The 13,553-nt window shown below is 46.2% G+C and overlaps 3 protein-coding genes and 1 long non-coding RNA gene across 5 annotated transcripts; 1 reads left to right on the top strand and 3 right to left on the bottom strand.

The window, feature by feature from the left end:
• Positions 1-2,591: 2,591 nt before the first annotated feature.
• LOC9660074 (sphingosine-1-phosphate lyase) lies at positions 2,592-5,164 on the bottom strand. 2 transcript variants are annotated; one of them, XM_002969388.2, is made up of 16 exons: positions 4,949-5,164; positions 4,855-4,897; positions 4,759-4,804; positions 4,535-4,686; positions 4,402-4,461; positions 4,133-4,351; positions 3,927-4,068; positions 3,831-3,881; positions 3,676-3,767; positions 3,500-3,626; positions 3,409-3,424; positions 3,242-3,349; positions 3,134-3,188; positions 2,929-3,075; positions 2,805-2,883; positions 2,592-2,757 (listed from the first exon to the last, which is right to left on the bottom strand). In XM_002969388.2, exons 1-16 carry the CDS (start codon positions 5,109-5,111, stop codon positions 2,635-2,637), a joined length of 1,623 nt encoding a protein of 540 aa, XP_002969434.1. In that variant the 5' UTR covers positions 5,112-5,164; the 3' UTR covers positions 2,592-2,634. The 2 variants fall into 2 exon arrangements, with proteins under 2 accessions (XP_002969434.1, XP_024530314.1); XM_024674546.1 differs by having other exon boundaries at positions 3,409-3,626.
• A 43-nt stretch (positions 5,165-5,207) lies between these two features.
• LOC9660073 lies at positions 5,208-7,399 on the bottom strand. Its single transcript, XM_002969387.2, has 2 exons — positions 5,991-7,399; positions 5,208-5,920 (listed from the first exon to the last, which is right to left on the bottom strand). The coding sequence occupies exons 1-2, from the start codon at positions 7,351-7,353 to the stop codon at positions 5,286-5,288; spliced, it is 1,998 nt and encodes a 665-aa protein (XP_002969433.1). The 5' UTR covers positions 7,354-7,399; the 3' UTR covers positions 5,208-5,285.
• A 49-nt stretch (positions 7,400-7,448) lies between these two features.
• On the bottom strand, positions 7,449-9,871 carry LOC9646713. Its single transcript, XM_024674409.1, has 5 exons — positions 8,593-9,871; positions 8,436-8,525; positions 8,280-8,368; positions 7,901-8,213; positions 7,449-7,787 (listed from the first exon to the last, which is right to left on the bottom strand). Exons 1-5 carry the CDS (start codon positions 9,457-9,459, stop codon positions 7,602-7,604), a joined length of 1,545 nt encoding a protein of 514 aa, XP_024530177.1. The 5' UTR covers positions 9,460-9,871; the 3' UTR covers positions 7,449-7,601.
• A 2,781-nt stretch (positions 9,872-12,652) lies between these two features.
• LOC9646712 lies at positions 12,653-13,479 on the top strand. Its single transcript, XR_002992334.1, has 4 exons — positions 12,653-12,696; positions 12,968-13,084; positions 13,168-13,289; positions 13,345-13,479. It is a non-coding gene; the product is annotated as an uncharacterized LOC9646712 (long non-coding RNA).
• Positions 13,480-13,553: the final 74 nt, after the last annotated feature.

The following is a 13,553-nucleotide window of genomic DNA, read 5'->3' as shown; positions in this document are numbered from 1 at the left end:
GATGTCTCTAGCTCTAAAGTATGGCATATGGAAGCGTGATTGGATGGGATATATAGCACTTGAGTTCCAACAAGTGGCAAAGATTGTAACATCCATATCATCTTATAATGGTTCACTAGCTTGTGGGCAGTGTTGGAGCTCATAACACCCATGAAGCTCCAAACTTATTGATTGCCAATTATCAAGTGCCAGAATAATGTGTATTTATCAGAAACCTTCAATTTACTCCTTTTTGTGGTTGATATCAACATGATGTGCTCTTCTCTAGTAAACTTAACTTTCCTATGCTTCTACTTAGTTGGGCAGACTATACAATTTTATGGTTACCACACTCACCATTGTGAACAAATGCATCCCTACAAATTAATATCCTCATGAATGCCACAAATCTCTTGCCTCATTCTTAATATGTGGTGATTTGAAACCCACTCTCTCTAATACCAACAGAAGCTAACTAATTTCCAAATTTCAATCTTAACATATGGCAATTCTCTTAGCAAATCAATAGAGTCTGCATAGATGTAATATTCAAATATCAAACCCTTTATTCAGTATTTCAAGACCATTGCACTGTTATTCATGTATTAATCCATTTTCTATATATATTTATATCTAATCAAGAGGAAATGAATCTATAAGAGATAATTTAATGATTATTTATCCCTCAAAACCTATAAAGCCAAGGGTAATTGCTTGTGAAAATTTATTTAACCTTGTCCAACCAAATACACGATTGCTAAATAAAATGGTTTATGTTAGCCAATTGGACAATTGGGCAATAACTATTAAATATTCTATTAGACAAATCAATAATTCTATATTCTGCCACATGTTTTAATTTTTAAGAACATGTACATATTTTAATAACATTTAATTTTAAAATTCATAGATTAAAATATAATTAGACTTGCTTGATAATTATGTTTTTTTGCTTTAGATATATATACAGCATATTGTGTTATTCAGAACTTTAATATACTTCTATTATCTGGTTCTCTCTTTTGGTTTTTCATTACTTCACAAGTTTCAAATTTGAGATACATGAGGCATACATACTTAGGTTAAAGATGTATAAGTGATCAAGGCTAATCACCCTAGATTTTTTCTTTCTCTCTCTCTCTCTCTCTTGCTCCTTTTATCTCTCTTTCCTTTCTTCTTAAATGCATACACTTTCTTGTGTTTGAGGTTGTGACAATTAGTTTAAAGAAGTAACTTTTCTTTTTTATAAAAATTATAGATAATTTTTAAACTATGAAGCTTATTAAATATTTAGTTCTTATAATAATCATATTTATGCCATTAATTAAATGTGTAAGAAAATATTATGGAGGAAACCAAAAAGGTATAACAATTGAACATAGACAAAATATTATAATCCCTATAATAAAAAACCTTATTGAAAAAGTAGGAAACTGTAGAGGGATATTTTTGGGGTTCTCAATGTCTAAAGTTCTATATGAAAAGGGGAAAATTTTAATTGTTTCAATAGAAACTTTTGATATACAAGAATATAAAAGATATTATAATTATCTTTGTAGTATTATTCCTTTTACGTATAATTTAAATACTGGTAAATCTTTACAACGTGAATTTAATCGTATATTAAATATATATGTCATAAATGATTTTACAACTTATAGTTCTGTCACCTACATAGGCGTTTTATATTCAATCTCATATAGTGTTGATTATGAATTAAATAGATTTAGTGGTATAGTTCCAACTCATTATTGTTATCAAAAAAATATTACCTCAGATTGTGATATACATAAAACGTGTATTAAAAGTGGACCATATTACTCTTATTTTTCAATTTTAAATACTGGATAATATTTGCAGTCACCAAATATGTTTTACATTTTAATTATGCAATTTGATTGTAATTTAGTGCTATAATATACAGAATAAAAAATTTGGGATACCAAAACTAATGGTTAATGTTTTCTTCACCTACAAAAAGATCGAAATTTAGTAATTTATGATAAAAACTATGACGTTGCTTGGTCTTATAATTTATATTGGAAAAACATTTGGGTCACATTTTCATTATGTGTAGATAATAAAGGATTTGCAACTGTTTATGACACTAATTTACAAATTTCTATATGGAGGTCTTAAACCTAGGAGATAAAATGATAAACCTGGCCAGCATGGCAAGAAGTCATAGATAAATTTGCAAAAGAGTTCAGTCACTCAGCACTAGAACTTGGATTTAGAGATTCAGCAATATTGTTTTGGAGTGGCTTGCCAAAATGGAGAATTGGAGGCAAGTCTTTTGTCAATGGCTTCAAGTCTCGAAATAGCTCTTTCAATTTTCAACACCACAATATGTAACACTAAAAAACAATAGAGAATAGGAAACATATTTCCCATATGTTTTCCCTGGATGCTATGGACCATACTTTGTGGCATGGCCATCTTGAACATGTGAACAGCATATAGTCAGTAAGAGTTGGATTGAAAAAACATATCCCATGACTTTATTTGTATTCTATTGGATTGGTTTCACCAAACCATTCACAATCCAATCCAAATATAAATTATGGTTTTTAGACTAATGAATATGCACATTTTTATGTTCCATTTCTATATTCCACACATTCACAATATCATATTATTATATTATTATTTTTATTAGCATGTGTTGTCCATGTAAGCAATCAATATGTCTTCAATGATTCCACGATCTGGCATTTTGCCAGCGGCTCCATAGATTGGTGCCATTCCCTCTTCCATATCACTTTGGTTCTCTTTTACCTGTGAAAACAAAGCTATGGTGGATCCAAGTTCAGTGGTCACGTTACCTCTTTTACAGCACAGCGCAAGTCCTCGAGCAACTTGTCGATAGCATCAACGTGTTGGAGCGTCACACAAAAATGTACACTGCGAATTATATGAGCACACGAATCACTGTGACGAGATTTTTACCTGGAAGGTTTTTGTAGAGCGTTAAGGCTCCACCCCTTGCTCGACATAGCGTCGTTCACTCTAAAGATGTCGCAGTCGTTCGATCCAAACGCAATGACTGTCATTGCCGGGTCTCCAAGCACGTATAATCCCGGAATTTCTTGTATTCTGAAAGGAATTGCTAAAGAGGCAAGAAAAAAGAAACGAAGAACCACTTAATATTTACCCGTCCCTCAGTTTTTTGGATGCCTCCATGAGACTTTTCGTGATTTTCAAGTACCCTGTCAAAGACAATTCAGTGCAGGAGACGAAGACCAAAAAGGATGAGACGAACCTTCCTCTCCCAAAGATGCCAATGCAGCCCAAGCACCAGCTATCAGAGCTCCCGGCCTGCTTCCAGCCATGGATGGCGATATATACAGCCCGCCAGACCAATCCGTGACTATAAAGAAAGAAAAAGACCTTCAACTTCATGGTAGTTTGTCAACAGAGATTTACAACCTGCTACAAATTGGTGCTGTGACCAATGAAAAGGAAAAGGAAAGTGAAAGTGAGATGACACTAAATCTTTTGAGCCAGAAAGTGAACATACCCGCCGGATTTCGTGATTTCGGTAGAGCACGACACTGGTGCCTTTTGGAGCGAGACCATACTTGTGTACATCGATGGAGATGGAAGTGACTCCCGGAACCGAGAAGTCAAAAGGCGGAATAGAATATCTGCAAAAATCGTATCGTTACACAAGGAAAAAGACGATGAAAGACTCACCCCAACTTTCTAGCAAACGGCAAAACAAAACCTCCTAGGCAGAGATCCACGTGAAAACAGACTCTCTTGTTAATCGCAAGAGCGCCCAACTCCTTGCACAGGAGAGAAAAAGAAAAGTGAGAAGCTTTCCATAGCGTCCAGTCCAAAGTCCAAACCTCTATAGGATCAACAACACCGTGAGGAAATCCTGGCGCCGATCCTACAATCTGCCAAAACAATGTTGCTAACCATTGCGAACGTGTGAAAATTACCATAATCGTGTTCTTGTTGATCAGTCGTTTGATACTGCTAACGTCAGCCTGGAGGTTACCAGTCACGGGTGCGATCTTCAATTTGATCTGAAAATACTGAGCCGCTTTGTTGTACGCTGAGTGAGCGGACACTGGAATGATCCTGCAGTTGGCAGCTCGAGTGAAAACAAGAACAAAGAAAGAAACGACTTAACTTCGGGACTCACATTTCTGGTTTTGTGATTCCTTTGGTGGCTCGCATGTAGTCACGAGTCGACTTAACAGCCATTAGAATACTCTCTGTGCCACCGGAAGTCATGTTTCCACACACCTGGCCATCCAGTTCTTTACTGCCGAGTATTGAGGCTGTCATAGCGACAACTTCAGCCTCAAACTTTGCTATGCTTGGAAAAACGTCTGCATGTAAAGGATTCGTGTGTGCAAATCTGTCATGAATCGTTACGACATTTTCTTCTAATCGCTGGATGAGACTTACAGTGCATATGCCTCGTTCAACAGAGAAAAATGCTGTTCTGCATCCGTTCCACCAATATATCTGTCCACACAAGATGAAAGAATTTAGAAAGCAAAACTTCTATCAAGGCACAGGACAGCTCGTCAAGACTTACACAGTTCCAGAACATTTTCCTTCCCATTTCATGTCCTTTTGCCTCTCAGAGTTGAGCCAGTCAAGCACTCCGTTGCCGAGACCGGACTTGGGAAGCTCTGATATCCAACGAGAACGCTTTGATTTAGTACTCGAATTTAACTTGTCTATGACCTGATCGCAATCAACATCAGATAAAGAAATGGAGCTTCCAAATCCTCACAACCAAACATATAGGAATGCTACCTTATTTTGTTCTCTCAGAATGTAGCCACTGACGCCAGGAATTTTCCTGAAAAACAAAAGGGGAGAGATTTTGTCAAGCTCTTCCAGATCGCTTACCGACACGCGTGAAAAAATAGATTGAGAAGAACGCGCTGAATGCCTGAATTCAAATACCAATCGGAATCAACGAGCAAGAAAATTTGGAGCTAACCTTTCTCCTCCACGGCAGAGTAAGCACAAGAGATCGCCGACAAAACCCATGGCGCGATCACTCCAACCGCGAGCGCCGCAAGAGCGAGGATTGCTGGCTCGATCTGAGCGAGAAAATAATTGGACGCGTGCCACAGCTCTCCCAGCGCCATTGAAGCGGCCATGGCTGTGCTTCGGTGACACGAAATCTCGTTAGCTACACCAAAAATAAAAAATTCTCGGTAAGCCCTAACCCTAAATTCACCTCGCTTTTTAAACCCTTTCCCTCTAAATTTACAACACAGGTTTTGTTTAACAATAAACATTTTGCCTAATCCTAAACACCGCAAGAATTTTCTTCACGAGCTCCCGGTGAAGAACTTTCGGAAAAACGCCACGATTCCACCGGTCTTGTTCGATCGGCCATGGCTTTCGTCACTGTCGAGATCTTCCGGAGCAGCAGCAGCACCCTCTCCAGTTCTTCCAGCCTTGAAACAAGCGTCAGCGCTTGATGCTTCTCCTCCTTCCACTGCCATAACTTCTGGTGGAGCTTCTGCCCGGTTTGCGCTCACTCCATTCGCATGCTCGCAAGGATCACGGCTTGCTGATGCCACTCCTCCTGCTGCTATCTCCTTTTCCTCCACTGCCACCTCTTCCACTGCTATTTCTTCCACTGATCCTGTTGCTACTGCCGCTGCTAGAGTTGCAGTACCTCCAGTTTGTTTAATCTGCTGTACTTCCCTGGAAGTGTCACTCGTCGTTGGACTGCTGTTGTCGCTTTGAATGCGCTCCAGCGCAGCCGAGATCTTCGATGAAGCTCGGATCTCTTTTCCAAGATCGCCACCGTGATCACCCTCTAACTTGCTCAACGAGCTCCGTAAGTTGGGAGCTCGTTCCACGGATACCGAAGTTGGATCGCCCAGGCTTTTGAGCTGTAGTAGTACTTGTGTGCTCTTGACAGCTTCAAGAGTTTCGGTCTCAGCTGCCTCGTCCCCTGCACGCACCATTTCAGTTCTTGAGTGAGATACCCAATGAATGCGAAAGAATAAAGAACGAAATCTGACCTTGCTGGCTAAAACCTTCCTCCTCCTGTAGCTGTTCATCTCCAGCGCTGGCGAGGCCTTTTGCTTCCGCGTAAACTCTACCAGCATCCAGGTGGAGCTTGCCATAAGTATCCAAAAACGCCTCCTCCGACAGGATCAAGTACTGCAGCGACGCCGGCCTCTCGATCTTTCCCTGCTTCTCCAGAAACTCCACCACCCGGTGGCGAGGCCGGATCTTCAGTCCCAAGCTGCAGGAGAGAAACTTCGGACACGAAAGTATCGTCTGCGCCGGGAATCCCATCGTTTCCACCAAATACTGGATCTTCGTCTTGGCTATGCTGACGTTCCATATCACACTGTACGCGTGCTTGACGAGCATCTGCAAGGCCTCGGGTCGTGACAAGCCCCACTCTGTCAAAAACGCCATTTGCTCGTCCAAGGAAGCGGTGCTGCGGCAGAAGTCCGACGGCCGATGGACCACCATCTTCCAAAAGTCGTTTTCCTTGACACCTTCGTTCGAAAACCACTTCATGGCGAGCTCCAGCGAGTGATTCACCTCCGACGCGAGCTTGAGAGCGTTGGAAGTTAGCCGGCGGCGAACCTCGGCTTTGCTGAATCCACACTGCCGCTCCAGGATCTCGGGGACCGGGCGAGGAGACTCCCGGTTCTTCTGGAAGAGCATGAAGAGGTTGTAGAGATCCTTCTTGTCAGCGCCAACTCGAGCGAGCTCCCACACGAGACCGTTTAGAACTTCCTGGGACGATCGGCCGATGAGCAGCGGGCAGCAAAAGATGGTCCTCATCAAGAACTTCCCTCCATCCACCTTCTTGAGCGCGACGATGCTGTTCTCCACATCCAGCGGCGTGCTCGCCCAGAGCAAACTGTTGTGCTCGAAGACCAGCCACATCTTCTTCCTCTCGAATCCAATCTTGTGGAGCTTGTTCGTGATCTCGAGAAGATTGAAAACTCCATTCTCGCTGCTGTCGACGAGCGCTAGACTGGCTTCCACCCAGTCCGGAGCTCCGCCGAGGCTCTCCAGCACCGCCTCAGCCACATTGATCCGCCGCTCTTGCAACACCCGAGAGGAGAGCGCCTTGAGCTCCTTGATCGAGATCCTGGCCTCGTCACTGCCGAGATTTTCCTTGGCCAGCGCCGCTACCTTCCTCGCGAACACTGGCGATGCGCGTTGCACCCCTGCTGCCTCCGGGGATTTCAATCCCAGGTCTTTGAGGAAGCTCGCCACGGCCCAGCTCGCGGCCTTGCGCTCGTCAGCAGAAACATCATCCAGCTTCATGCATTGCTCCACGGCTGCCAATGACGAAGCACGAACACGGGCGCTGCCGACAGCGCGATCGATCGCTACTAACCTGTGCGCGCGCATCATCTCGACCGCGCCCCGGATCTCACTCTCCCACCATGACCTAGCTAAAACCCCCAAAGAACCCTACAATACTTTTAAAAGACTAGTTACACTGTTCGTAGAAAAGATTATATAGTAAAATGAGATGAAATTCCTTTCCACTTTGCCTGGAATGGAATTTCTTTTTGTTTGGTTTCTTCCCAACAACGAAGAGTTTGAACTGTTTGGTTTTTTGGTTTCTTCGCTGTGGGAAAAATCTTACTTTGAGATGATCACAAGGCGAGCTTGAGCTCCAGCGACGACTCCTCGATCGATGGAACTTTGAGGCTCAGGTCCAGCATGAAAGGCGATGCCGGCGCCATGGATGGAGTGCCAAAATGCTGGAGCTTGATCGATTTCCTGGCCAGCTGATGGTGATTCTTGAGCAGCCAGTGATCGTCGGTTTCGCCGGACGCCTCCTGGAAGAACAAAAACGACGAACGAACAGTCAAGCCATGTAGATCTTCAAGCATTCGCCAAGTGGTGCTGCGAATTAAAACAGTCCTGGATTTTTCTAAGTTTTGTCACTCACCTGGGGGGTGGTCACCGCGAACTTCGACGATTCGTCGTCATCGGGTTTTAAGTCTGGCAGTCCGCTGCTCGGCCGCTTGTGGAATTGGGGGCGAGGATCAGGAGCTGCCAGCGCCAGCGTCAGGAAGTCACAGGAAGCCGGCTTGGTAGACGAGGTCGCCTCCAAGTTGGTGCTACTGTTGGTGATGGTGGCGGCGTTCTTGAGCGAGCTGGAGCAGCTGTCCTTGAGCTGCTGCTCGAACGAGAAGCAAACCTCGGATCTCGCCCAGCTCGACGCCGCCGAGAGACTCCTGGGCGACGATGAAGCAGTAGCACTGAGAGAAACACCCAAGGGGCCAATCGTTAGAACAAAACCAAACAAGGAGATCTCCAACTCTTACATCATCTTGACGCTGGACCCTTTGTCCACCGAGCCCGAGTAGCCGGAACCCAAGTCGGCTACTCCATCTCGGGCACCCGTCCAACAAGCCTGGCATAAATACCAACTTTGTGGGTCATATCGGGCATCGAAGAGGAACTGGGAAGAACTAGCTTACCTTGTTGGGTGACGACAATGCTGGGATGGTATTGCCTGGTATTTGGAATGAAGAGAGCTCCTTGATAGCAGGAATGCCATGGGTGTGAATCTACACAAGAACCAAACCAAGATGGGTTGATCAATCAAACTCGAGAGCCCGAGAGCTTTCCACTTACCCCTGGCCAATCTCTGCCATCACCGTAGACCCGACGAGCGCGAGTCCGAAACAATGGATCAAACATCTCGGACGACTCGGGAAGGTTGTCCTTGACGATGTTGTTGCTACTGCTCCCCGGCTGGATCATCAAGGGGATAGTAGTGCTCCTGTGGTTGGCCTCGGAAGAGCACGAGGATGAAGATCCCAGGAACACGAACGGTGGGGCAGCAGCGGCGGCGGCGCCTCTGCTCGACTCATCGCTCTCGTCGAAGACGTGATCGGGCTTGCTGTTGTGCTGGGACGAGCACGGCGATGCGGAGGACGAGGATCTTCCGCTGCGTCTTCCAAAGAGGTGGTGAGAGGCGGCAACGGTAGCAGCAGCCGAGGCATCGGATGAGATCCCGGATTTGCAAGAGCTGCTATCGGCAGAGGCCTGGCCATGGATCTTCGCCATGAGCGCGTGATCCAGCTGATGGATCACAGAATGCTGCGAAATATTGGCAAGATTAGGATCGAGACTGGCCTTGTGCTGCTGCTGCCTCGAGCTCGCGCTCGTCCCTAGCGACGCGAGGAAGGGAAGATTCGAGGGGCGATACGCCGCCGCAGCGCCACCGCCAGATCCTTGCTGCGCCGGGGAGATGTGATGGAGATGGAGAGGAGGATTATGAGGAGCCGAGAGGCAGAGCGCCGAGACCCGACCTTGCTGAGCTTGGAAGCAAGATCCGGCCGCCGCGAACGACGACGATGCTAGCATCGCTTTCTTGCTCTCCTCCTGGATTCGCAGCCGCTCCAGCTGCGCCACGCCCAGCCCTCGCTGCGGCTGCTTCTTCTGCCCGTTCTTGGATTTCTTCGAGCGCCGGTGCTGGTGATCCGAGGGCACTGCCATGGAAATATTGCGAGGCAAAGAGGGGGAAATGAAATATTTCGAGAAAGAAGAGAGGGAAGATCTAAACGCGCTGCTAGATCGATCGATACAGTCGAATGCCGCTCATGGATTGGCTGCCGCACACATCAATCCCTCCATTCGCGATCGCTAGAAGAGGAAGATCGCGCTCGCCGGCGCTGCCGTTTTCTTCGCACAAAGAACGGATCCCCGCGGGGAAAGAAGAGAGGAGCTCACAGCCGGCGCCATGGATGGATTGCAAGAACCCGAGCGATCGATCGATCGAAGGAAACGCGCACGGACGCAAGGCGCAAAACAACGCGATGAATCGATCACTCTCTCTCGTGTCTCTTCCTCCCAACCTGTTGTATTCTGTTGTGTCTGTCTGTGGGCTATCTATCCATCCCTGTTGTTAAGAGAGAAGGGCCATGGAATGTAAAGCCCACGCCCTGGACATTCCGTGCCAAGGGCCGATCGCGGCCGTCGGCTGCATCGCGACGGCATTCCCCGCCGCGCTCGGCCGGCTGCGGACGGCGACGATGTGCGCCACGTGTGGGCCCCGCCGGCGGAATCTTGGCCGTCGTTTCAACAATCTTTGTCGTCCGAGAGGGGCATGATTTAGGAGAATCCGACGGTTATTATGACCACATCAAGGGGCTTAATCGCACCCCCCGCGAGTGTGGGTGGTCCCTACCTGCCGCGCGACAGTCGCCGTAGATATGCCCTCCCGATGAGCGTCATGGTCCAGCGCCACGTGGCGGGTGTCGGGTACGGACCCGCCCTCTTCACACGGTGCGCGAAAAGATTTCCCAGATACTAGTCGCCCACCGCTTCCTAGTGTCGTCATTCCTTTGGTTTTTCGTGAGTGCCGCGCGAATATTCCCTGGCATTTTCCCGCGATTTTTTGTCATTTTCTCTCTTTTCCGTTTTTTTTTAATGTTTTCTTTTTTTAAAAAACCCCTTTTTGTGAGAAATCCCAACAACATGGGACTTTGGCTTTGGTTGGCATGATCGCGAGGTTCTTTTGTCATGCCATTGATGGAGTTTCTTGGAGGAACATCAATTCCCCCAAAGAAAGATCTCCAGTCTCGATCCCGGCAGCCACTGCCCAAAGATTTCCCCGCAAGATCTCTCGCTCCTCCTCTCTTTCTCATGTATAAAGCGAGAGACGCGAGAGGCCCAACCCAGCAATAAAATCTCTGGACAAACGCAGAGAACCCCAACGACGTTTTGCTGGCTAGACTTTGGTTGCTCGTCGTAGGGCTTGTTGTTATCATCAGCTAGGGCCATTAAACTATCTTATTCTAATCTAGTTTATCCAAATGGGATACACTGATTGATCCTAATGCTGGGTTACAGCATTTCTTAACTCGTCCCGGAGAGATTCCAGGTCAAAGCGATTAGAATATGCCCCGGGCCGGGCCAGCCTTTGGTTTGCTGTTGTGCAGCAGGGGATATGGTCTAAATTCGCGCTCCTCCCAATGTGCGCAAAGGATGAGGCAGGCAAAGCTTATCTTAAATCTTTGTGTGTGTGTGTATATATATATATTGTTTCCTGATTGATTGATTTTGATGCTTGGAAACTTCAGTCACATTGGAAGATCCACTAAATTCTGCTCCGTTCAATAATGCGGGGCCACAAGGCGCAATGCAAGAAAAACTAGAGTATATGAGCGTTACGTCGAAGTTAGGGCTAGATAGGTGGCGTAGGAATCTGTAAGAGAATATCCCCGCTCTGCAGTTTACGTATTTCGTAGCTATACACTGTACGTCTAGAAATAGTTTCGTAGAAATTCTTATTTGATTTTTGTTATAGCTGTTGTGTGCTACTGGGTAGCCAATGGTAAGCTAATGTGTGTCGCTTTCTTGACTGGCTGTCTGGAGTAACATCTGTGGCATTTGGCAGTGGCATGTGAGTGCTGGCCGGACAGCTTTTTTTTAGGGTTTTGCAAAAGGTCAAAGCTCATTTTTTCCTTACCGTAAGAACCCTAACAAGAACGACTTGACCTAAAAGAGACCAAGACCTGGAGACCGGGGTAAGTTAGATTCCCCTTTCCAGGAACAACCGTTTTGGTTGGCGAGCTTGGACTCTCAATCAATCACTCAATGTCCGCCACCTTCTTCTCTCCAAAAGTCTGTAACGGCCGGAGATATAATACCGATTCCGCTTGATTCGACTGGCTGAATGTCTCGTCTTCCCCTTGGCAATTTGCTCCCGCCTTCCTTGCTAGTGTCCTCATTCAAGCAGCCGAATCTCCAGCGAATCTATCTATCCCGATTGATTCCCCGCAGCCCTTTATATGCCCAAAACTCGATGTTTTTTCTTTGTCTATCATAAAATGTGGGGCCACTGTGTTCTCTGTGCCATGCCTCGCCACAAGCAACAGTGGCAACAACAAGAGCACGAACGACAAGGCTGGGGACAGCGGCCAGGATTTCTTTTCTTTGCCTTTAAATCTCTGCCTCATTTCAAGCTTTTCCTATTTCTCTTTCTTTCTAATTGCCGAGACTGGCCGGTCAAAGGCGTCCGTACGGGGATTGTCTAGTGCCGTACTCGTGTCAACTCGGCGCCTTGCTTGTTGGTGGGGTGGTGTGGAATTTTTGGATGTGGCATTTGGTGTCTGCTCGCTGGCCGCTTGTGCCTCCAGTTTATTCCAAACACACAATTCGATATGGATTCGATCGAGAGATTTTTCATGGTTTTAGGAAAGAGACCTTGATGGCCGTGGAGGGCGGTGCCGAGACCCAGTCGTGGCTTGTGGCTTGATTTTAGTGATTCTTTAGCTCGCGGGGAGATAAAAATAGAAAGGCTTGTGTCTTTGAGCTGTCCGAAGCTAAACCCATGGGAATCAATCAATCGGGCAGCGGATTTTAAAAAATTTGGTGCCAGGCCGCGAATTTGGGAGGCGCCTTATGAAACGCATCTGAAATTTTCTCTTGGTTTATTTTTTAGAGTTTTATTTTATAATTTGGCTGTCTATTTTATACTTTTTGGTGAATTCCACAATCCAAGGAGTAAAGCTGGTGCTCCCTACAAAAGACTCTGCTACAAAGAGAAAAATGTATAAACAGGGCTGGATTTCTTTATGCTGGGCATCCAAGTTCAATGCACCCGAAAATCCCGCGCCAAGTAGTGGTGAATATTCCAAATTTAAAACTAAAGCCCTAACACTCTGTTCTAGGGTTTTGGGGGCAATGGCGATGGCGATGGCGATGGGCGCGGGCGGTAGTAGGGCTCCGGTAAGCATTGAATTTTAGATTCGGGGGTGGATTAGATTACTGTTGCGGCGCTGCATTGGCGCTGCCGCGTCGCCTGGCTTGCGACCGATGGTTTTGTTGTTTGTGTGCCTCTTTTTCTTTTCTCTTGACGCTGATGTTTCCGGGAGGATCATCTTGATCCGATAGCTCCCGAGGTTGACATTCCTTTTGCCGCTCTGCTTGCTCGCTGCGCTGCTGGATCCAGACGCGTCGCTGTCGCGAGTTTTTATTTCAATTCCTGGCATGTGCATAGGACATTAAAACTTGGGACGAACGCGATTTTTAACATCTGCGCTTGCGGGAAGAACATTAGTCTCTCGTTCGCAAACGCAAAGAGAGAGAGAGAGCGTCGTCCTTGTCGCCAACAGAGGTGACTTGTTTTAAGCATTTCCATTTCATTCTGTTAGAAACGAAGATGATGATGCTGCTGCTGCTGCAGCTGCTGCTGTGCAGGAAATACGCAGCGAAAAGAGGAGGAAGAAAAAATTAGGAAATCAAAAACTAATGGAAGTCTTTGGAGAGGTCACAACTTGGAAAGAGATTTGTGACTTAAATTGCCGCTCAAGAACAGCCAGGTAATTTTGCTTTTGCCCCAGATTCTTGACAAATCAGTGTAGATTTTGTCAACAGGCGTGTGCCAGCCAGCCATCACGCATGAATAATGCTTCCTCTCCCAGCTTCGAAGCTACAGAACACGCAAGATTTGTCCACAGGGTTTGACATTCATTGGTTTTAAAGTTTTGACACACTCGACTCCACTTCAACGGCAAGTTCTTCATTTCGCTCGCGAGGGAAAGGAAAGAAAGGATCTTAAAAGCTCTTGGGAATTGAATGTGCAG

Source organism: Selaginella moellendorffii, unplaced genomic scaffold (genome assembly GCF_000143415.4).
Source record: "Selaginella moellendorffii unplaced genomic scaffold, v1.0 SELMOscaffold_12, whole genome shotgun sequence".
In the NCBI taxonomy this organism is placed as follows: Eukaryota; Viridiplantae; Streptophyta; class Lycopodiopsida; order Selaginellales; family Selaginellaceae; genus Selaginella; species Selaginella moellendorffii.
This window is presented reverse-complemented; position numbering and strand designations above follow the sequence as displayed.

Coding starts and splice junctions, on each gene's coding strand:
- LOC9646713 (XM_024674409.1), bottom strand. CDS start 9,459: ATGGCAGTGCCCTCGGATCACCAGCACCGGCGCTCGAAGAAATCCAAG. Junction 8,526..8,592: donor ATGGCAGAGATTGGCCAGGG/GTAAGTGGAAAG, acceptor GTTCTTGTGTAG/ATTCACACCCATGGCATTCC. Junction 8,369..8,435: donor CATTGTCGTCACCCAACAAG/GTAAGCTAGTTC, acceptor TATTTATGCCAG/GCTTGTTGGACGGGTGCCCG.
- LOC9660073 (XM_002969387.2), bottom strand. CDS start 7,353: ATGATGCGCGCGCACAGGTTAGTAGCGATCGATCGCGCTGTCGGCAGC. Junction 5,921..5,990: donor GGAAGGTTTTAGCCAGCAAG/GTCAGATTTCGT, acceptor TGGTGCGTGCAG/GGGACGAGGCAGCTGAGACC.
- LOC9660074 (XM_024674546.1), bottom strand. CDS start 5,111: ATGGCCGCTTCAATGGCGCTGGGAGAGCTGTGGCACGCGTCCAATTAT. Junction 3,882..3,926: donor TCAACAAGAACACGATTATG/GTAATTTTCACA, acceptor TTGTTTTGGCAG/ATTGTAGGATCGGCGCCAGG. Junction 3,350..3,408: donor ACAGCACCAATTTGTAGCAG/GTTGTAAATCTC, acceptor CTTTCTTTATAG/TCACGGATTGGTCTGGCGGG.